We start from the raw sequence: 21929 nt of genomic DNA, 5'->3' as shown, positions 1-21929 counted from the left end.
TTAGTGATCCACACAGCAGCTGTCTGCTTTGCTTGTGCGAAGAGCACATTAGTGAAAACTGCAAAATTTGCAAGTCCTTCAAGCCAAGGACTAAGAAGGAGCGCGATATTCATTTAAGAGCGCTCCTTATGCAGTCGGTCCTCACCCAGGCACCAAGCACCGTGACCTTGGTATGCACTGCCCTACTGGGACCATCCACTGGCTGGCACTGGTCCCCATCTGGCTCCGATCAAGAAGCCCGAGAAGACGGTGTGAGGTCGGTCTACATCCTTCCGCAAGGGAAAGGTTAAGACTGTCCATGCCGGAGGGTACCGTCCATGCCAAAGGCCCTGCAGGAAGCGCAGGAGATCATGTCCCTCCCGGTGCTGCCCACACTGGCTCCTGTGGTTCCCCGGTCACAGGGTAAACCTGCGTTCAGACCGCCATGGTCCCCACCTCAGCGGCACCGTTCCCCATCGCAGGGGATGTCCCACCAGCGCTCACCCTCCCATAGCTGCCACGCCTCTGACAGTGAAAGGCAGATGCAGCGCAGACCCATTCGGTCCCCAGACCTTGGGCACTGGCAGAAATGCTTGAGGTGCAGTTTGCTGGCGACTGGGCACAGACCTCTGTAGGCACGCGGCCCCCCCGGCAGGAGTACCGGTTCCGGCACTCGGTATCTCCGAGACCACGGTACCGCTCGAGGGATCAACGCATGTGGGCGCTTCCCAGCACTGGGCCCGTTCTGACTCCCAGTCCCGCTCCTCATCCCGGTACTGTTCGTCAAGCTCGAGACGTAGATCGCTGGCTCCAGGCTGTCGTGGATCCGTCGAGCACCACCAGTCCCCAAGACCCCATTACAGATCAGACTTCAGGTGGAGTGATCGGCATCGGTCGGGGCAGAGCCACCATTCCACTTGGGCCTGGTTGACTGGGAGTGACCACTCAGAATCCAGCCCGGGTTCAGCACGAGGTTCCCTGACAGTGGGACAAGCGCTGGTACCAGCGGTGCCAGCTACATTGTGGGCACCAAAACCAGCCCCGGGACCTCAGCCACAGTGGCCAGGGCCATGGTACCCATGGAATCCATGGGGGTTCACTCAGCCCTCCCAGGCCACCTGCTCAGTGTCAGGAGCCGCAGAGAGACCAGCTGCCTCTCTCTCCCGCCCTCTTCTGGTGCACGAAGCCTCGGGCGCAAGGACCCCGCAGGTCCAAGACGGAGTAGGGGAGCAAGCCACTGGGCCACCAATGGTTGTGGAGGACCCTACAGCACAGGCAACCTCCTCATCATCACCAGATGAGGCTGTAACGGGGCGCCCTCCACTGGTTCCTCCAGATGAGGCTAAATCGCACCAGGAACTACTAAAGAGGGTCCCTGCCAACTTGGGTCTTCAGGCAGAGGAGTTAGAGGAGCCCTCGGACTCTCTCTTCGATGTACTCTGCTCCATAGCACCAGCCAGGGTGACTTTGCCCCTTCATGAAGGGGGTCTCAAAGGTCACTAGTGCCCTGTGGCAAACTCCATCCTCCTTGCCCCCCCCATCTCCAAGAGGGCTGAGCGCAAGTACTTTGTGCCATCCAAAGGCCACAAGTACCTGTACACCCACCCTGCTCCCAACTCCCTAGTGGTAGAGACAGTTAACCACAGGGAGCAACCGGGTCAGCCCGGGGCTACCCCTAAGAATAAAGACTCCAAGAGACTAGACTTGTTTGGGCATAAGTTTTATTCCTTCTCTAGTCTCCAGTTGAGGGTGGCCAACCATCAGGCCCTCCTGGGATGCTATGACTTTAATATGTGGCAAGCCATGGCCAAGTTCGAGGGTTCCCTTCCTGAGGCTTCTAGGAAGGAGTTCTGGGCAATCGTGGAGGAGGGCAACGCTATGCGCCGGGCATCCTGGCTGCGCCTCTCTGGCTTGTCCATGGAGGCTCAGCAGTTGACGCAAGACCTTCCCTTCGATGGGCAAGCCCTGTTTGCAGAACAGATGGACAATAAGTTCCATGGCCTAAAGGACTCGCGCCCGACCCTTAAAACATTGGGCCTGTATGTTCCCAGCCCTGCCTGCAAGCGGGTCAAGCCACAGCAGCCTCAGGACCCGGGGAGCCACCCTCACCAGGAGCCTCCGCATAAGAAATCCAGAGGCTACAAGCAGCTTCCTAGCTACCAGCCTTCGCAGGCTTCTCAGCCGAGCACAGCCTGCAATAAGCAGGCGGGCAAGCACTCATTTTGAGAGTATGCCTGAGGACTACCTACCAGACTGTTCCCAGGATCCTTCCTCCCCTATTTTTGCCAACCACCATTCTCCTTTCCTCCCTGCATGGGCATCTATAACATCGGACCGATGGGTCCTCAGTATGGTGGCGTGGGGTTACACCCTTCAGTTGCTTTCCACCCCTCCTTCCCACCCCCAACCCCCGTCCCTCTTCAGGGACCCTTCTCACGAGAGTCTCCTCGCGCAGGCGGTAGAGGGGTTACTGCAGCTAGTGCGCTGGAGAGCGTTCCTTCAGAGTACAGGGACAAGGGGTTCTATTCCCGTTACTTTTTAGTCCCAAAGGCCAAGGGCAGTCTGCGACCTATCCTGGACCTGCGAGAGTTGAACCGCTTCTTAGTGAAGTTAAGGTTGCTCTGGGTAGAGTGCTTGGAGCTAGGGTTAGGGTTCCTATGGGTAGAGATACGTACAAGACTGTTACCTTTTTCCGTAGCTGGTGTTCTTTGAGATGCATTGCACATGTCCATTCCACAACCCGCCTTCTTTCCCCACTGTCGGAGTTTCCAGCAAGAAGGAACAGAGGGTGGGGGGAGCTGGCAGCGCCCTATTTACTGTGGCATATGCGCACCACTCCAGGGGGAGCCAGAGCTGGTCCCCTACAGATACTGCTGAGGGAAAAATCTTCCGGCACTGGTGCATGTAGCCAGCACACACACCTAAGTTGAATGGACGTGAGCAACACATCTCGAAGAACATCAGTTACGGAAAAAGGTGGGGCAGAGAGCTGTATCCATAGGAACCCTAACCCTAGCTCCAAGTCCCCTACCCCTAAGAACCCTAACTCTGAATCATAATCCTATTGCAGGGAGGCCTACCTATAAGAACCTAAGCCTAGCTACAAGCATCCTACCCCTACACTCCCTAACTATAGCTCCAAGTACCCTAACTATAGGAACTCTTACCCCAGGATGGGGAGCCCTATCCAGAGGAACCCTAACTCCAAGTACCCTAACCAAAGGAACCCTAACCTTAGCACAAGGGTCCCTGCCCATAGGAACCCTAACCCTTGCTCCAAGTACTCATAGGACTCCCCAACCTTAGGATGGGGAGCCCTATGCATACGAACCCTAACGCTAACTGCATCTTCCTTGACCTGTGATTTATTCTGTTCAGATTGCTGGGATGATTGCTGTTCCTGGAAGTACTGGTGCATCTCTGCCTGGGTACTTAGACTATAATGAACTAGCTATAGGAGTTAATTATTCTCTAATACTTTTCTTGTTTCATTCACTTTTTTATGAATTTGGGGGGGGGTGTGATAATTTTCTAAAAGAATTTTTTCAAAAGAATACACAAAACTTAATTTCAATTTTCTGGAGAAAAATCTCACTTTCTCTCACTTTTCTGCTCCCCCCCCCCCATCCCCTCAAAAACAGTAAAAAAAAGGTTGAAAAAAAATAAAAAAAAAAAAATGAGATGCAAGTAAAAAAATATTAGAAAAAATTAAAAACTTTTAATTGAAACATATACAACTTCTAACAAATTGACATGTCTCCATGAAACATTTCCATTTCTTTGAAGTGTCATTCTTTTGAATATTTTTATTTTTATTACTTATTGGCTTATGGCCTGATCTAGCAAAGACTGAAAAACAGGTTTATCTTTAAGCACATGAATATTTAGTATTACTCACATGCTTAAAATTCAGTAGATGTGTAACTCCTTGCAGGACTGAAGCTTACATTTTTATCTGTGGTGGTTCCTGACTACTTGGAGTGGTGCTGCAGGTTGTAGTATTTTATATAAGCAGAAGGCCCAGTGTTAGAGTTTTGGTGTAAAGGAAATTGTTAAAATCCCAGTTCAAATCACATGAAGAGCTTGACTGTCATGTCTAACATGGACAAGATCACATGCAGGGCATGCATAAACAGGAATTTAGGGTCTCGATCACACTCTCCTATGTAAAAACATGTGGGAAGGGCAAATCGTTCTTGTGGAACAGGGTTCAGTGTGGTGCATCTCCATCGACTCCTCATTGGGGGCGATATTGATATCTAGCGATGAGACAATGGGGACGAGGATTGCAGTGCCAGATGGACGGCGAGCCCCAGTAATGTGGCTCTCCAATCAGATGGGTGAAGAAGCCTCTCTTTATCGATTCCAGGGAACAGTTTCCTCTCATCAGCATGTCAGACTCCCATGCTATTGGCTCCCTCTCTCCCAACGCGGAACCTACCAATCCTATCTTCTGGAAGATAACGCTCATCTGAGCAATAGTAACCTGTGTGGCTTTTTGGAAATGAAGTTTAGTGCCTGTCCCAGGGAACCATAGTGTTCGGGCAGCTGCTTGTGGGCATGGGTTCCTCGTTTCAGTGAAGCTCTAATTACGCATAAACAAACCGAAAAGCTGGGGAACAGCAAGCAGCTTAGTCACTGCTCCCATCTATATGATGCCCAGATCCCTTCCTTCCCTTAGCATTGGCTCATTCTGTACTGGACAGTGGGCATCTGGCTTTCAGTGTTCAGAAAAACAAACTGCCTTATTGTTTACTCTATATTCTTTCTGATATTTTTTATTTGATCAGAATTGTATTTAATACTGTTTAGTAGTAAATAATACAGCAAAGAGAAGTGCAGATCAGCTGGGCATGGCAGGATCCTTTTGAATTACTGTAAGTACTGTATTAATTTTTCCTGACATTTTGAATTCATGTGATATGCAGTTTAGTTTATGGGTGAATTTGTAGCAAATATAGAAAACAGTCAGTTCTGTATAGCAAATCTGACAGAGGCAGTCACCAGAGGATGAACAGAACTGAATTCTCTGGCAGAGGAAGTCTGGCTGAAATGGGAACTAAATTTAATGGGAAGCCATTTGGCTTTGCCTCTTAAAGAGAGATTGTTGTCAACATGACCAGTTAGTGCACATTCTGTTTTTAATGCATTTTAGGAAATTGTACAAAGAGATGATTGGTACTAAAAAATCTAATGAACTCTGTGTGGGGAACTGTATCTGTGTTTTCTAGCACATTATAATTTTGAAGACCTGCTAATTAAAATTACAATTATCCACTATCTTGACAAAGCATGAAAGGCTCCCACACTCCTTTCCTCACCCTTCTACATCTGCTCCATCCTCCTTTTTCTGCATGCTGCCTGGGTTCCAGCAGGAGGAATATTGACAGCCCAGGAAAGATAGTTGTCCTGCTCTCAGTTCTGGTGCCTGCCGCCTAAGGAGTGTAAATATGTTTTTCCCCTGTATAGAGGGGAAAATAGGTATGATGAGCATTGTTCTGTTTACAGCAGAGTTTAAGATCCTTACTTAAGTGGATATAAAAGGTACTAAATCCATATACAAACTTATGTGCGGGAACTTTTTTTAAGTGGCGCTGAATTTAGTTTTGATGGTCAGACATGATTCTTATTGACTTTTGCTGTGTGCAGTTTACTTTCTACATACTGGTATGTCAAAGATTTGTTAAAATGCTGCAAGAGTTAAGCACAGTGTACCTGATTTTCCTCTTAGGCCTGGTCTACACACAGCTTTTGTTCTGGTATAAGTATTTGGGTTAAGAGTGTGATTTCTTGCTGAAATAGTTATACCAGTATAACCTCCCTACTGAGGATGCAGATGCTTATGAGAAAAAACTATACTGGTATAAGCACCTTTTATACAGGTATACTACATCCATGCGAGGGAGGTTAGACTGCTGTATCTATATTGCTGTAGTTAAACAGGTACAATTTTTGTGTGTAGGCAAGTCCTTAGTTACACCATTTGGTCAAACTCCATTCAACTCAACAATTTCCCCCCAACTCTTCCTTCTGGCATTTGAGTTAAATAGCTGTTAACAAAAGGAAACAGGTACCAAGGAGTTTTAAACAACTGGAAATCAAATCATTTTACTTCTAAATTAATCAGGTTTTATTTGTATGGCAGCTGTGACACAAATTGAGGGTGAGGCTCTTAAACTCTTCAACTGCCTTTGCTGAAATCCTGGGATTGGTTCTACCCCAGCCTGGATCCTGCCATAGATTGTAATATTCTCAGGTCTGCTCTAAACTCTGATGGCTGCAAATGGCCTTGATGGACTGTTCTGGTAACCTGGATGCAGAGATGCCCCAGCCATGCTCTGTACAGTGTGCAGCTGACACAGGAGTCACTACAGCAGCTCTGTGCCATTCCCTGTACCCAAGGAACAGAAATTATGCCATTGAAGTAATGAGGGGGCATTTCTTCAAAGACAACAAAATCCATAAAGGAACATTCAGGCATTATGCAAAAGCTCATCTCTTCCCAATATGTTCAGTCCTCCCTCAAACACACTGTTCACACAAACAAATGTAAACACCCCTCAATTGTTGCAAAAGCACCGTCAGATCTCACTAACTGACACGAGTTCTTCAGTGTTATCCGAATGAGCTGTTTCAACAGCTTTTTTTTTTTGAACAGCGAAATAATCAGTATAGGACAAAATGTTCTATTTCTGGTACCTATGATAAAAAAGAGAGATCTGAGGAAATGGGCGTGACAGAGGTGTTCACTGACTACACTGGTCTGTCCGGAATCACTCGGGAGCCAGAGAGCAGAAGATTTCAAAAGTAAGTTGGTAATTTCTGTTTGAAAGAAGTGGATTTCTCTGTAGCTGTGATTATATTTTATCATATTAAAGGGTCTGTTCCTATTGCCATTGCAAATGTTGGAATTGCTCCTTCTGCATTTCAGGGAGCTCCAAGAGACATTGTGCCTCCATACATAGGTACAATGCCTCCTAGCAGGTCTGTTGGCACTGTACAAATCCACACCATGCCCTACTCAGGACACATTATATTTGTCTGCTATGTTTCTTATCCTGTGCTGTTCCTATAGTATGAGTATGGTATCTTTTTCCTCAGTGCAATTGCATTGTAAAAGTAACTGACATTGTCTTTTCACATTTTTGTGCCTGATTCTGCAGTCCTGATGTAGAAAAAACTCCTATTAAAGTCCTTGGGAATTTTGCCGGACTAGATCTAGTGAGATCTGTTTTCCACCAATCCTTTTCTTACCCTGCTCTTTCCTTATTAGTTGGCTTTCTGAAGAGCTTTGCTTTACAAAATTAGTTTATCCCCAGCCATTGTTCACTGATCTCTTCTAGAGTCTATTTGCTTGGGAGGTTGTCCACAAGGTCCTGTTTAATGTTCTTCAGAGAGGAGCTGAGATGGCTGGAGCCACTATTGTGGATTTTAAGACTGATTCTCTAGTTTAACTTTCTCCTCCTACTATTATATTCAACAGGCTCTTCCTAATGATGATTATTACTCCACATCCTCTTTGGGGCTAAATGATGAACCCTACTGACAAATAACGGATCAGCTTCTATATGTCTTGAAGTGCTGACATTAACAGCTGGCTGAATTCCCATGAGCAAGTACAGACCATGATTTGCTAATAACTATATCTAAATTTTATCAGATATTCCTCAAAAGTAAAATACTAATGTTCTAACTCCTAGGGTATGTCTTTACTGCACAGTTAATGTGGGCTTTTACCTGGGTTTTAGCCCAAACACCCCAACTTCCACTCAAGAAAAACTCTGACCCAGGCTTGGATGTGCTTTAAGCCCTGGATAGCTTATGCTGTTGGACAGTGGATTAGAACCCAGGCTCTGGTTCAACTCAGCTCATTTTGCAGTGAGGACATAAGCAAAATCATTGGCGTGCTAATAGTCCTCCAACACCCTTCCCACAATTCCCCTGAAGGACAGACAAGTTCTTCCACAATTGACTGGGAAAGAACCCCGGAGTATTTCAGCACAAAGAGCCCAGGGATATGCTCCCAGACACACACAGGGGAGAAATAGTGCAGAAATAGTAAGGACACAGTAACCACAACTCAGGGTTTACAGTGGATATGCTCTCACCCAGGCTAGGCTAACCCAGGTGCCCAGATCTGGGTGCCAATCACCTATGTTACCTGTGCAGTCAAGAAGCTACCTATACTCTATAAAAAACCTGAGGTTTCTTCCTTGACTAAAATCCAAAGCATATATTATAAGAACCACAGGTAAATCTAAGGGGATGTCTACACTGGCAAGTTTCTGCACCACAAGTTATACCACTTTTATTAAAACGCTGGAATTAAACCGCTGTTGCATGTCCACACTGTGCTCGGTGTGTGACGGTGGAGCACATCCACATTAGCAGCTCTTGTAACAGCGAAGACAGCAGGGCATTGTGGTAGCTATACCACTGTGCAACTGGCAGCAGGGTCTTTGGGAAGGGTTTGCAATGCCTCATGGGGCAGGCACAGCATCACATGATGCAGGTTTCCCAATCCCATTGTTCCATGGGCATCCTACTACATTGCCAGCTGCTTTTCAACTGAAGTGGGGGGGAGTGTGTCGGGGGCAGGGAGTGGGGGAAAGAGACTGTTTTGGGGGACAGAGAGTGTGTCAGCATGCTGTCTTGTGAGTTCAGACAGCGGGAGGAAGCAACCAGTCCTGAGGCAGGGGGAGGGGGAAACCCTGACATCAGCCCCCGCCTCCCTCCCTAGGCTCTCTACACAGCAATCTCTCTCTCTCTCTCTCTCTCTCTCTCTCTCTCTCTCTCACACACACACACACACACACACACCTGCCTCTATGTTTAACAGCATGAGCATTCCACATTAATGGTTTGCTTGGTGTCCCGGAGCAGAGCAGCACAGCACGCAATGGCTGTTAGAAATGGTGTGTTGAAAGGGGAGGGGCACATGCCTTCAGTGCAGCCAAGTTGAAAACAATGAGCAGAGTGGTCACTTGAGGTATTATGGGACAGCTCTGGAGGCCAATTATAGCGCAGAAAGCAATCAAGTGTCTACACTGGCAATAGAGCGCTGGAGCCGCTGCGCAAATAGCCTTACGACTCTCGTTGAGGTGGGTTTTTTTGCAGCGCTGCAACTGAGGAGTTTCTGCGCACAAAGTGGCTTGGCAGTGTGTACATGCCTGCAGTGTGAGCGCAAAAAGCTGCTTTGTTGCACAGAAACTTGCCAGTGTAGACAAGCCCTTAATAAAGAGGCCTAATTTTTCCTCAGTTTTGTAATTTGGAGTCAACAAATATGTTACTCAAACTTCACTGGAAACTGATTCCTGATAAGGTTTCTGGAGGATTGTGGTTTAAATTGCAAAGTTTCTCAGTTTACTTGTGGTGTCCTCAACTACTAAATTTGGGATTATTTTGTATCTATTTTATCAGCCCATTAAACATATCGATGACTGTTCCCAGGTAGGTACTGCCAGTCCGTCTCTTGATATTCCCAAGTACTGTCCACTCCCTGTGCTTCTGCCCAGGCACCTGCTGCTGGTCTGGAGCTGCAGACTGAGCCAGGCTACCAAGCCAGTTCCTTTCAAGTTCTATCTTTCCAGCAGGTTCTTTCATACATTCGCTATTTTTTTCTACTAATAGTTCACCCCCATTTTCTGCATGCTCCAGCTTTCTGCTGGTCCCTCCCATAAAACAAAGGAAGTTACAGAAAAAAACAAAGGAAGTTCCAGAAAAGCTCTCCCCCAGCACAAGTGGACTGGTAAACAACAACTGAGGTCACAAACTTCTAAAATGTACCAACTGGGAATTGCTTCATCAGGATGTTAGCTGTGAGTGACAGCTACTGTTATTGAATAAAGAAACATTGCAACCATTCACCAGCTAATATGTTCTGTTCCCATTTTAAATACATGGTGCTAAAGAACATAAGTATGGAATACATATAGCCATAGCTTCAGCAGTCAGATAATAGCTGGCCCTACCTGAAATCCTGAAAATGTTATCAAAGTTTCGATATATCATAAATGTATTTATCTGTCACCTGAAGCCTGGGCTAAGATAAGAAGGAGGATCTATTACTTTATAAGTCATTGACCTTCTGCTCTGTGCTTTGATCTGGATTCCACACCACCTCCTTAGTAACCACTGAATTGCCACTGCTTTGCACAAGCAGAATCCCCTGGAATTGGGACACACACACACACACACACGTACGTCAGATGATGCTAGAACTAAGGTTGCCCATGTAACCTTAATTCATCCCCAGTGTGAGTATGCATTATGCCAGATTTTAATTATGTGATTGCTTACTGTTTTTACACTCATTCCTCATCCTCATTCAGTCTCAGTTACTGTCCCTTCTCTGGTCCCTTGCCCTAGTCTTTTTGTCCAGCCAGTCCCAGTTCTCCCCTAACCCCAGATCCTGGTCTCCTCTTCCCACTGCCAGTGGTTCTTAGCCCCAATCTCCTCCTCCCACCAGTTCCTCATCCAGTCTCATTGCCCCTCTCCTAGCCAACTGGCTTCCAGTTCCCCCATTTTCCTCACAGATTCCTAGTCTTGACTTAGGGCTCCTAGTTCCAGGCTCCTTGTCCTTCCTATATTTAATGAGCTATAACAGGGGTTCTCAAACTTCATTGCACTGCAACCCCCTTTACAATAAGACCCCTGTAGGCAGGACTGAAGCCTGAGCCTGTCTGAGCCCTGCTTCCCAGGACAGGGCCCAAGGGCTTCAGCCCCAGGCGGGGGCCTGTAACCTGACCCCCCGCTACCCAGGGCTAAAGCCCTCGGGCTTTGGCTTCAGCCCTGGGCAGTGGGGCTTGAGCTAAAGCTTTTACCCCAGGTCCCAGTCCCAGCAAGTCTAACGCCAGCCCTGGTACCCCCATTAAAACAGAGTCGTGACCCACTTTGGGGGCCCAACCCACAGTTTGAGAACTGCTGAGCTAGACAAAACTTCGTATTCTTTGTCCTCATTTGTCCACACATCTGGGCAGGACCGGCTTTAGCAGGTGCGGGGCCCCACGCCGGGACGCAAATTGTCTCCCGCCCCCGCCCGCCCCAATTCCGCCCTGGACCCGCCCCCTCACTGCCCCATTGGATCCCTCCCCAAATCCCCGCCCTGGCCCCGCATCTTCCCCAAGCACTTCCTCCTCACCCCTCCCTCCCAGGCTTGCGCTGATCAGCTGTATGGCGGCGCAAGTGCTGGAGGGAGGGGGGAGAAGCAGCTTTATTTATTTTTTTCCCACTCCGCCGGCAGCCCCGGACGTTGCGGGGCCCTCTTAGGCGCAGGGCCCCATTCTGGGGAATCGGCTGAATCGGCTTAAAGCCGGCCCTGCATCTGGGCAGAGTTTCATTCACAGGCATTTTCTGATTCTGTAACTCCGTCATAGAGCAATGGACATTGTCTGCAGTTCTCTGGTTGGTGTTTCATACTGGCACTCTTTCATTATACATTTAGCCCAACTCTCCAGCCTTCCACCTTTGCTTGCTGTCTTCCACTTCCTCTGTACCTTTGTTGCCCCTAGCCTCCATTTGAGGGAGGGAACATTGTTGTCCCCCTGCGGCCCTGCAGCAATTTGGCTGTCTGAGGCGCCACTGAGCACTTCTGAAAATCCCACCCAGGTGAGCAGTTAGGACCTTTCACATGCCTGCCCACTAGCACCCAATCCTTTTAGAAAATGAGTCTCCAGAGAGTTATTTTAAAATAAACATGTGGGCAATGCAAACTACCAAACTGGCCATAGAAAACCATTGATTTGCTCTCCTGTCTAATGTGAACAGGGTCCCATGCAGGAAATGCATGAACAGCAAAATCTGTGGAGGGGAGAAAAAAATAACTTGTGAAAAGGAGTAAAAAGGCTCAGACTGGGAGTTAGGCACCTAAATATCTTTGAGGATCTTCGCCAAAATGACCCATCTTACATTTATTGTCTCCTCTACTGTGTGAGAATGGGGGATACATTAAAAGAGGTGAAGGATGCAGCTTGTGGTGCCACTGGGAAGTTTGTCCCCAATCCCTAAGTGGCTCCCATGATGTGCTGTCATTGAATTCCTCATATAGGCAGCACATTCTAATCTCTCTGCTGGGAGTTTATGGTCATCTGAGCACCAATAACGCGTGCAGCTTTTAGCCCCTGGCCCAGGAAAGCATATTGTGAAGAGTGGCCACTCCTGGGCAAAAACACTTCAGTTCCAGTGGAGCTCCAATCACATACTGTTTGCATAGGGAGGCTTCTGCAGGCAAGGGGGGCAGCAAGAAACACTGCCCCTTCTGCACTCCGCCATCTCTGACTGGTAGCTCGGATCTGCACTGCATGGGTGTGGAAAGGTGGGCAAAATGTCCCAGAAAAACAAGCTTCATCATTGTTTGCTCTGCATCCTCTCTCGTCATTTTTATTTGATCTGACTAATGATTAATGGAGGACACTACTGTTCAGCAGTAATTAATAGAGCAAGGAGCAGTCCAGATCAGATGGACATAGAGGATCCTTTGCAATGTACTGTGAGTACAGTCTTAATTTTTCCTTGGATCCTTTGATTTCTGATTATCTGTATCATATGCACTTTAGTTTATGGAATTATTTAGTTTACATGTGGGCAACTTTGCAACAGGTAGAGAGAACACCCTATTCTGATTTAAAAAAACAAAAATGCACAAAACATTCAAGGGGCCATTATAAACTAGTGTTCTGGTGGAGGAGGGAGCTAGGACAAAGTAACTGCAATTTATATTTTAAATGATGGGAAACTGTCAACATTTTGACTAAAATGGCAGAAAAACATACTAGGAAGCCATATAGATCTTTTTCATGTGTCTCTGCAGAGAGATTATTGCCAGAGATCCATTAATGACCCTTTCATTGTATTTGCCTTTTAGGAAACTTGTACCAAAAATAATCATTGGTAGTAGAAACCCAAAGCATGAATTCTGTGTGGAACACTGTACTTTGTGTTTTATAGCACATTTTTATTTAATTAGCAGATTTTAATGACCTGGAAAACTGTGGAAGGCAAATATAGCAACAACAGCAATCCTGAAGTGTAGATTATAAAAGTAAATGCTGTTTGTGATCCAATTTTTACTGGGAAAAGGTATTCTGAAAGTTTTCAGTCTTTTGCAAGTTTATATGAACCTTAATACGATCTAAGCTATCTCATTTGAGAGAGCATGTGATCACATAAAGAATTTATCAGGAGGCATATATTTCTTCTGAGAGTTATTGGCCTCTGAAATGTGAAATCTTGAAAGTGCGCTTTTTACATTTTTGAGGAAAATTTCACTTTGTTTCAAGCTCCATGCCCTGCTGTCATTAGTTCTGGCTCGTGACAGGTTAAAAAGGCCACATGCAAACTTTTGTGTCTTGGAAAGGTGAGTTCTATGACATTAGCCTGGAATGTGATATCAGTGGGACAAATTCATCCATAGTGTAGCTCCAATGGATTCCACAAAAGGTGTTAATCACTGAATAGTAAGCAACAGATCTCATAGTACACAGGAAAAAAGGAATAATTTTCTTAACTAACTTCTGTAAATCTAAATATTTTACAGAATAAAGCCAAAGGAAAATGAAGCCCACCCTCTCTGTGTGTTTGTTACTGACTGGACTTCAAGCAATCAGTCATTGTCATCGTCAGCCTGATCACCGCAATGACTGGGGTGGTCATAAAGATGCATCCACCAGGGAACACAATTGCCCCGTTGAAGGAGTTTATACATGCGAAAGCAAGACCTACTTCAAACTGGCCCCCAGCAATATTGACTTCGCATTTAGATTTTACAAGCAAGTTATATCAGAGGCAGCTGACAAAAATATTTTCTTCTCTCCCATAAGCATCTCTACTGCCTTTTCAATGCTGGCACTTGGGGCTAAATCAGCTACTCTGAATCAGATTCACAAAGGACTTACCTTTGACCTGAACAAGACTCAGGAAAAGGAGATACATGAAGGCTTTTGCCATCTCATCTGTGAGCTAAACCGTCCAGACAGGGAGATCCAGCTGAATATGGGCAATGCCCTTTTCTTAGGAGAGAGACTGAAACCACTAAAAAAGTTTTTAGCAGATGTTAAAAACTTTTATAAATCAGAAGTTTTTTCTAGTGACTTTAACAATTCTACCAATGCTGTGAAACAGATCAATAATTACATTGAGAAGAAAACCCATGGGAAAATTGTTGATTTAGTCCAGGATCTTGATCCACTCACTGTAATGATTCTTATTAACTACGTTTTCTTTAAAGGTAAGAATTGTTATAATGTGGGCGTTTATTGCAACCATGAGCTTTTGAAGGTTGACTAAAATCTAGGACAATGAAACTTCAATTTATATTTTAAATGAAGGGACCTGTCATCATTGCTGGGCCTGTTAGATGCTCTATCTGGGAAATACTCCAATCTGGAAAGTCATTCGATAAGACTACAAATGTGTTTTTTCCCCACTTAAGAGTGGAAGAAACTGACTTTGAAGCAAATACCTATATTTCTATGCAATATGTATTAATCTGATGGATATATACAGGCTCAGTTTAGACATGATGTTCATAACTCTATCAGTTAATAGTGGCCTTTAAACATCTAAGAGAATAGCACTAAAGCCAAGCTTCATAAAATCGAGAGGTGTATCAACTTATAAAACACATTTGCTATAAATAAAATTGCAGGATCAGATCCTGTGGGCTTAGTGCACTTCAATTAGTCTGATTCATACTAATATTTCCTCTTTGCAGTATATTCAATTGCATTCTCTTTCTTTTTTTTCATAAGCCCATTGGGAAGAGCCCTTTAACTATTTATACACAAAAGAAGAGGATTTTTTTGTGGATGGGAAAACCTCTGTTAAAGTTAATATGATGTACCGCAAGGGCAGTTACAAACATCACTATGATAAGGAGCTGTCCTGCTGGCTGGTGCAAATACCTTATAGTGGAAATGCTGTAGCATTGTTTATTCTGCCTGATGAAGAAAAAATGAAGGAGGTGGAAAAAGCTCTCTTGAAAAAAACGTTGTCTAAATGGAGAAAGGCCTTCAAAGAAAGGTAATCTTTTAGCTACAGCTGCATTGAGAAATGTTTTACTGCAAATTAGGACAGAATCTCACATGAAAACAAACTATTAAGGGCAGATAGTTCAACTGAAATCTGCACACAGAGGGCCCCTTAAAGAACAGGCCTTTCCTTTCATGAGAAGGGGCAGATGGGAAGGGTGATTTAGTGGATAGGACCTTGAACTATGACTCAGGAGACCTGCGTTCAGTTCCTGGCTCAGCCACAGATTTCCTTGGGCAAGTCACTTTGTCTGATGTTTGCCCAGGTTCCTCATCTGTAAAATGAAGATAATACTTCCCTACCTCACAGGGGAACAGTGAAAATAACATCTATTCATTAATTGTGAAGCACTCAGTTAGCATAGTGATGAGGGCCATACACAGTCTGTTGCTTCTGTGGCAGAATCAGGGTTTGCACAGGGACTAGGTGAGTTCTCACCAGGTGAGGAGCAGAATACTATGCTCTCCCAATGATCCTGTGAAGATTATATAGAAAATGAACCAGAGCATGGGGGTCCTGTGATGGGCAGGGTATGGAACCCTAGTCCATACTTACCCTCTAGGGGTATGTCTACACTGCAGTAAAAACCCGTGGCACGGAGTCTCAGTGACTTTGGCTCGTGGGGCTCAGACAGAGCTGGAGTGTGGACTGTGGCTGGAGTCCAGACTCTGAGACCCAACATCTTGTGGGGTCTCGGAGCTGACATACCAGCCCGAGTGTCTACCTGGGCCAGCTGCAGCCATGCTGTGGGTCTTTTATTGCAGTGTAGGCATACTCTTAGGTTCCTCCCATGTGTTTTACTGGGGGGAAAGGTGACCCAGGTCTAAGTTACACACACCAAGTTGTCATTCTCTGTACTGACTGAAGAGGCAGTGTGGTCCAGTGGGAAGGCACTGAGCAGGGAGTCAGGTGACCGGGGTTCTTTTCTTGGCTTTGCTACTCATCTGCTGTGTGACCATCTCTCTGTGCCTCAGGCCAGTTCTACACTTAAAACTTAGATTGCCATAGCTATGGTGCTGAAGGGTATGAAAAATCCACCAGGTGCTGTAGCTATGCCAACCTAACTCTCTATGTAGACACAGCTAGGTCAATGGAAAAATCCTCCATCAACCTAGCTACCATTGCTCGGTGCGGTGGAGTTCCTACAGTGATTGACAAAGTCCTTCTGGCTCTGTAGTCTAACTACTGGGTTATAGAGCCATAGCTACAGTGCCACAGCTACTCTGCTGTAGCACCCATAGTGTAGACATGGCCTCAGTTTCTCCATTTGTAAATGGGGCTAATGATATTGATACTGAGAGACTTACCAATGAATTCCCTGGTAGTGGGGAGTACCCATCTGGCACTGGCACCTTTGCCACCACACCTTGCCACACATTTCCTTATGCCCCTGGCACAGGGGATATGTTGAGACTGGTATCTGACATGGCCAGAACACTACTCCACTCTGGCAATTGCCAGGTGGCAGATGGCCTATTGGAGCACCTTAGCCTACTGTCCTAAATTAGAATACTACCAAGGCTGCTCTAATCTACACTAGGCCCAGGGCCATCATAAAATAGCCCCAGAATCAGTGAACTACAACGGACTCTTGCATAAAGTAGTATAGTTGAGAATATTGGCTTTTGACAAGGAACTCTCTTCCATAGATGCTCAGTCCTTACTCAAACACACTGTTCAAACCTGCTGGTCAAATACAGCACACAGACTCTTTAAGTTTGAGAGATGAATACAAGTGTCACCAACTTGACCCTATTCTGTAGTGGTCTCTGAATCAGATGATTTGCCAAAAAATTTCTGTATTTCTTTTTTAACAGAACAATATATCTGCACATTCCAAAATTTTCTATTTCTGGTACCTATGACGTAAAAGAGGTATTCCAGAAAATGGGTGTGATCGATGTGTTCACTGACCAAGCTGATCTGTCTGGAATCACTGGAAAGTCTGAACTAAAGGTTTCAAAAGTAAGTTTGTAAACAAAGATGGTAACAAATGGATTTGTCTGTTCTTACAAATGTTACATTTATATTTTATAACATTGAAGGGTTTGATCCTGCTCTCATTGAACTCATTGGCAAAACTCCCTCTGACACCAGTAGGTACAGTTTGGGTACAAAGAAAAGGGGACAAAGAGAGTCTGTCTTTGCTAAAATTGAGAATTAACATGCTTAGAGGGGATTACACATTATATGTACAGAGGCTGGAGGACATCAGGAAAAGACACAAGTATAAAATAAAATAATATTTTGGCCATTATATATAATTATTAAAAGAACAAATTGGACTTGGCAAAATATTCTCTAACTCTCATTAGAGATAGTTAGGCTTGGAAGTAGAGTCCTGTGCGGATACAAATTTATATCTGTGGATGCAGATATCCACGGACATAAAGCTCTATCCGCGGAACCACAGGGCGCTCCCGGGAACTGCAGCAGTGAAAGGAGCAGAACGTGGGGACGCCGCTCCCAGGACCCAGCGCCCCGCCCCAGCAGCTCCTCTGGCACGGCTGAACCGCCTGCAGCCCCGCCCCCATCTCTTCCACACAGCTGTCTGCATCTCCTGTCTGGGGGCATGCGCGTCACTTGAATACAAGAGCACGACCAGGGACAGCTGCCGGTGAGCCTGGTGCCCACCCTAGCGGGCGGGACTGGGGGTAGTACAGCCACACCGGAGGAGCTGTCGGTGCAAGGCACTGGCTCCTGGGAGTGGCAGCCCCATGTTCTGCTCCTTTCGCCGCTGCGGTTCCCGGGAGAGCCCTGCAGATACCGATTTATATCCGTGGATATCCACATTCACGGATATAAATTTGTATCCGCGCATGGCTCTACTTGGAAGGACTACATTTTTATCACTAAATGTCGATAAATGTCGATTTAACCATAGCCACATAAACCAATGAAAAAAATATTTCCATGAATGATCATCTAAATTTACGGATAGGCAAAGTAAAAAAAATGTTCCTTGAGAATGTATTAGAGAATGATTTAAGGATATTTACTTTGCATGTTTGGACATATGATGTTGACAATTTGTGTTTCAATGGTTATAAAGGGATAACTTTTTGAATCTCGACATCTACTGTCACTAAATAATTATTATTGGCCCCCATCCCATAATTTCCTCCAACTGTGAAAATGTAAATCGATAAAAAGAAAAAAGTGTAGAAACCCATAATTTTGCACACCTATGAACATTTCAATAAATAAATATAGAAAAATGCTTAAAAATAAACATCAATATTATCCATCAAAATTATTTTTAAAAAATCTCGAATTCAGCCAACTATCAACATAGTGCCTGACCAACCTATTAGAATTCTTTGGTGGGGAGCTCAACACACATGTACACAAGGGTGATCCAGTGGGTATAGTGTACTTTGACTTTCAGAAAGCCTTTAACAAGGTCCATCACAAAAGGCTCTTTAGCAAAATAAGCAGTCATGGGATAAAAGGGAAGATCCTCTCATGGATCAGTAACTGGTTAACAGGAATAAAAGAGTAGGAATAAATCGTCAGTTTTCAGAATGGAGAGAGGTCCCAAGAATCTTTACTGGAATCAGTGCTGTTCAACATATTCATAAATGATCTGGAAAAAGGGGTAAACAGAAGGAGTTTAACACCGCCTCAATGTTAGCTAAGCCAACAGAAGCACTTTTTTATCAGCTTAGCTACCTCTACTCTGGGGAGTTTTGCTGGCATTGCTATATCGACTAGGAGATGTGGGTTTTTCACATGTGCGGCCAACCTAGCTATTCTGACAACACTTTGCAGTGTAGACTTGGCCTTACTCTACTTGCTTCTTAACAGTTGATTTTCTAAAGAATGGTGTTTTAAAAATAAAGAAGTTTAGCTCTTGCTATTATTCAGGGCTCAATAGTCAATGTAAAGCTTTGCTTCATTTCCTTGCAGGTCATTCACAAGGCTGTATTGAACATTCATGAGAATGGCACTGAGGCTGCAGGAGTCTCTGTCGTGGAAATGTCATGGAGGTCTGGTCAAATTTCTACTCCTCCTCGAATTAAATTCAACAGGCCCTTCTTGGTTATGATTTTTGATAGGCATACCCGCAGCATCCTCTTCTTGGGGAAAATCATAAACCCTAGTGGAAAATAATTGCTCAGCTGCTGGACATGTTTGTAGTGCTTCCATGTAGTGCTGGCAAAATTCAGGTGATTCAGCAAAGGACATGCACGGTACTAAGGACTATATTTAGACCATTAACATACATTCCTAAACCCATAAAATATTAATGTAGCATTTCCTTGCCTATAAACAGCTGATATTTCTTCTTTGCTGTGTACAGCTTACATCATAACAAATCGCCAATAATCTAAATAAGTCTGATTTCACCTTTCCCCTGTTTTTTAAGTAGTCCTTACTGAAAGGCTCCTGTGGGGGTCTTTGTTTAAGATACAGAGGGCTTGGCTACATAAACAATTAGACCACGGCAAGCTGGGATGTGAATCTACCCTGCACTAGCCTGCTGTGGACTTACTGTCAGTGTGCACCCTGTTGACATGCATTAACAGTTGGTTAATGTGCTTTGAGCTCATTCCAAAGGGAGCTGGATCAGAATGCTCTAATGAAGTGTTTACACACATGAGCAGGGTGTATGTGGACAGTTAGACCACAGCAAGGTAGGGCAGGATAGATTAGCACCCCACTTTGCCATGGGCTAATTGTTTGTGTAGACAAGACTAAAGTCTCTCAAATGAGTTGATCTTTCCTGTACTCCTTAATTTTTGGGGGAGGGGGAGTAGTCTGTTTTATCAACGTGATTAACTGACTGGTGATGATTGTTTCCAGCCTCCTGTCCTTTGCAAGGAATTCCTGGTCTGGTCTGTTCTCTTTTACTGTGAGTCCAGGTGCTGGTCTGAAGTTGCAGATTCAGCTACTGGGTTAATTTTCTTTAGGGGCTTGTCTATACAGGGAAAAAGCCCACAGTAGCTGGCTTACACCAGGTAATGCACACTAGGCACTCTGGACTAATTCCCTGTGTATAGACTCTTCCTGTGGACCAAGATCAGGTCTACACTACAGACCTATGTCATTTGTAACTACGTGGCTCAGGGGTGTGAAAAATCCCCGCCCTTGAGCGACGTAGTCATACTGACCTAACTCCCTATGTAGATAGCACTATGTTGGTGAAAGAGCTTCTTCTGTCGACATAGCAACCGCCTCTTGGAGATGTGGATTAGCTAAGCCAACAGGAGAGCTCTGTCCTGTCAGAGTAGGAGCTTTTTCACTTAAGCGCTACAGCAGCACAGCTGTGTTGATGCAGCATTTTAAGTGTAGACCTGCCCTAAGCGTTCCTTTGTGGGTGTTAGCTTAAAGCCCTTTGGAAGTGTTCTAAGCTAAACTGCCTGAGGGCACTCAGTGCACTGGAGGAGTGTCATTCCACCGAGAGTTAGTGAGGAGTAGACAGTGCACTTTAAATTCACACACTAACTTCCTCATATAACCAAGCCCCTGGTCTGCACACAGGGCCGGCTCTAGGCACCAGCAAAACAAGCTGGTGCTTGGGGCGGCACATTTTTAGGGGCGGCATGGCCGGCGCCACAATGCCGCCCCTAAAAATGTGCTGCGGCCGCCCTAGCTCACCTCCGCTGCTGCTGCCTGGGAGGGAGGGGGAGATCCCGAGCGGCTGCGGCGCGCGAAACAGCTGTTTCGCGCGCCGCTGGTCTCCCTCCCTCCCAGACTTGAGAGCCTGGGGGGAGGAGGCAGGGCTGGGGATTTGGGGAAGGGGCGGAGTTGAGGCGGGGCCGGGGGTGGGGTAATTAAAAAACGGGGGGGGGGGCCAAAATTGTTTTTGCTTTGGGCGGCAAAAATCCTAGAGCCGGTCCTGTCTGCACAAGAAAGGGTTTGTCAGTATAGTAGCTATTACTGGCATTTCCACACATGCAAACCTTCACCCTCAGTGGAGACAGCGTATACAGACAAAAGAGTTTTTTGTTTTTTTTGCCAGAATAGCTTATGCTAGTTCCCCAAATGAACTGTGTCCACACGAGGGCTTTTTGCTGGTATGTTATAAAATCTTATAAAAATTCACACCTTTAAAGGATATTATTATACCACCAAAAATTTCTACTGTTGACCTGCCTTATTCTCTCCAACAGTTCTTGTTTTGCCTACCAACAGTTCACCTCTATCGTCACATATTCTAGCTATCTTGTTAGTCTTTCCTCGAAAGCAGAGGAGGGTGGAGACAAATTATAACTCCACAACACCTGTTCTTGTGCAGCACACTGGGGCCATGGAACTTTCTTAGGGACTTCTAAACTACCGGTACTTTTAAACTCACAAAATTAACACAGACACACACACAAAATGCAGATACTGTCTGAGGAACTGCCTTTCTAAATGTTAACTGAATTATTGCTACTGTTACTGAATAAAGAAACATTGGGACCTGACATTTTGAGTCTGGAATGTTCCTGAGTCTAATTTTTTTTCTTTTGTGTTGTATTATTTTTCAGTAACTTTCAATCAATTAATGCCATTTTAAGATATTAGCAACATTAAAATTTTCAGTGTCAAAGCCTCTTTGAGGTTCTCATTATTCTAAAGCAATAAATGTATACTGCTATTAATGAACTATCGAGTCTGCTGATAAGGTGAGTCCAGAAATTTTGTACAGCAAACAAGGACTAAACATCCTCATTGATAATTTTCTTTACACTTTGAACAGATCAATATGGACATAGATGAACACAATTTGTTGGGGAAGAGTCAACTTGGCTTTTATAAAAAGAACCCATGCCTCAACAATCTATAAAAATTCTTTGAGGGGGTCAACAAACATGTGGACATGGGTAATCCAGTAGATACAGTGTACTTGGACTTTCAGAAAGCCTTTGACAAGGCCCCTCCCCAAAGGCTCTTAAGCAAAGTAAGTAGTCATGGAAGAAGAGGGAAGCCCCTCG

The 21929-nt window shown here is 45.2% G+C and overlaps 1 protein-coding gene across 2 annotated transcripts; it reads left to right on the top strand.

Annotated features, from left to right (window-relative positions):
• The first annotated feature begins 6731 nt into the window (after nt 1-6731).
• Nucleotides 6732-20481, top strand: LOC112104662 (alpha-1-antitrypsin-like). 2 transcript variants are annotated; one of them, XM_029911513.1, is made up of 5 exons: nt 6732-6786; nt 13514-14203; nt 14727-14997; nt 16824-16971; nt 18916-20481. In XM_029911513.1, the coding sequence occupies exons 2-5, from the start codon at nt 13531-13533 to the stop codon at nt 19117-19119; spliced, it is 1296 nt and encodes a 431-aa protein (XP_029767373.1). In that variant the 5' UTR covers nt 6732-6786; nt 13514-13530; the 3' UTR covers nt 19120-20481. The 2 variants fall into 2 exon arrangements, with proteins under 2 accessions (XP_029767373.1, XP_029767372.1); XM_029911512.1 differs by lacking the exon at nt 6732-6786 and adding an exon at nt 12365-12466.
• The last annotated feature ends 1448 nt before the right edge of the window (nt 20482-21929 follow it).

The sequence above is a fragment of the Terrapene carolina genome, unplaced genomic scaffold (assembly GCF_002925995.2).
Source record: "Terrapene carolina triunguis isolate 2854851 unplaced genomic scaffold, T_m_triunguis-2.0 Scaffold96, whole genome shotgun sequence".
NCBI lineage: Eukaryota > Metazoa > Chordata > Testudines > Emydidae > Terrapene > Terrapene triunguis.
The sequence above is the reverse complement of the archived record's forward strand: the minus strand, read 5'-3'. Positions and strand labels throughout refer to the sequence as shown.

What these genes read in the sequence shown, in the direction of transcription:
- LOC112104662 (XM_029911513.1), top strand. Translation starts at nt 13,531, where the DNA reads ATGAAGCCCACCCTCTCTGTGTGTTTGTTACTGACTGGACTTCAAGCA. An exon ending in AGAAAGGCCTTCAAAGAAAG is followed by an intron (nt 14,998 to 16,823) that starts GTAATCTTTTAG and finishes CTTTTTTAACAG; the next exon opens with AACAATATATCTGCACATTC. An exon ending in CTGAACTAAAGGTTTCAAAA is followed by an intron (nt 16,972 to 18,915) that starts GTAAGTTTGTAA and finishes ATTTCCTTGCAG; the next exon opens with GTCATTCACAAGGCTGTATT.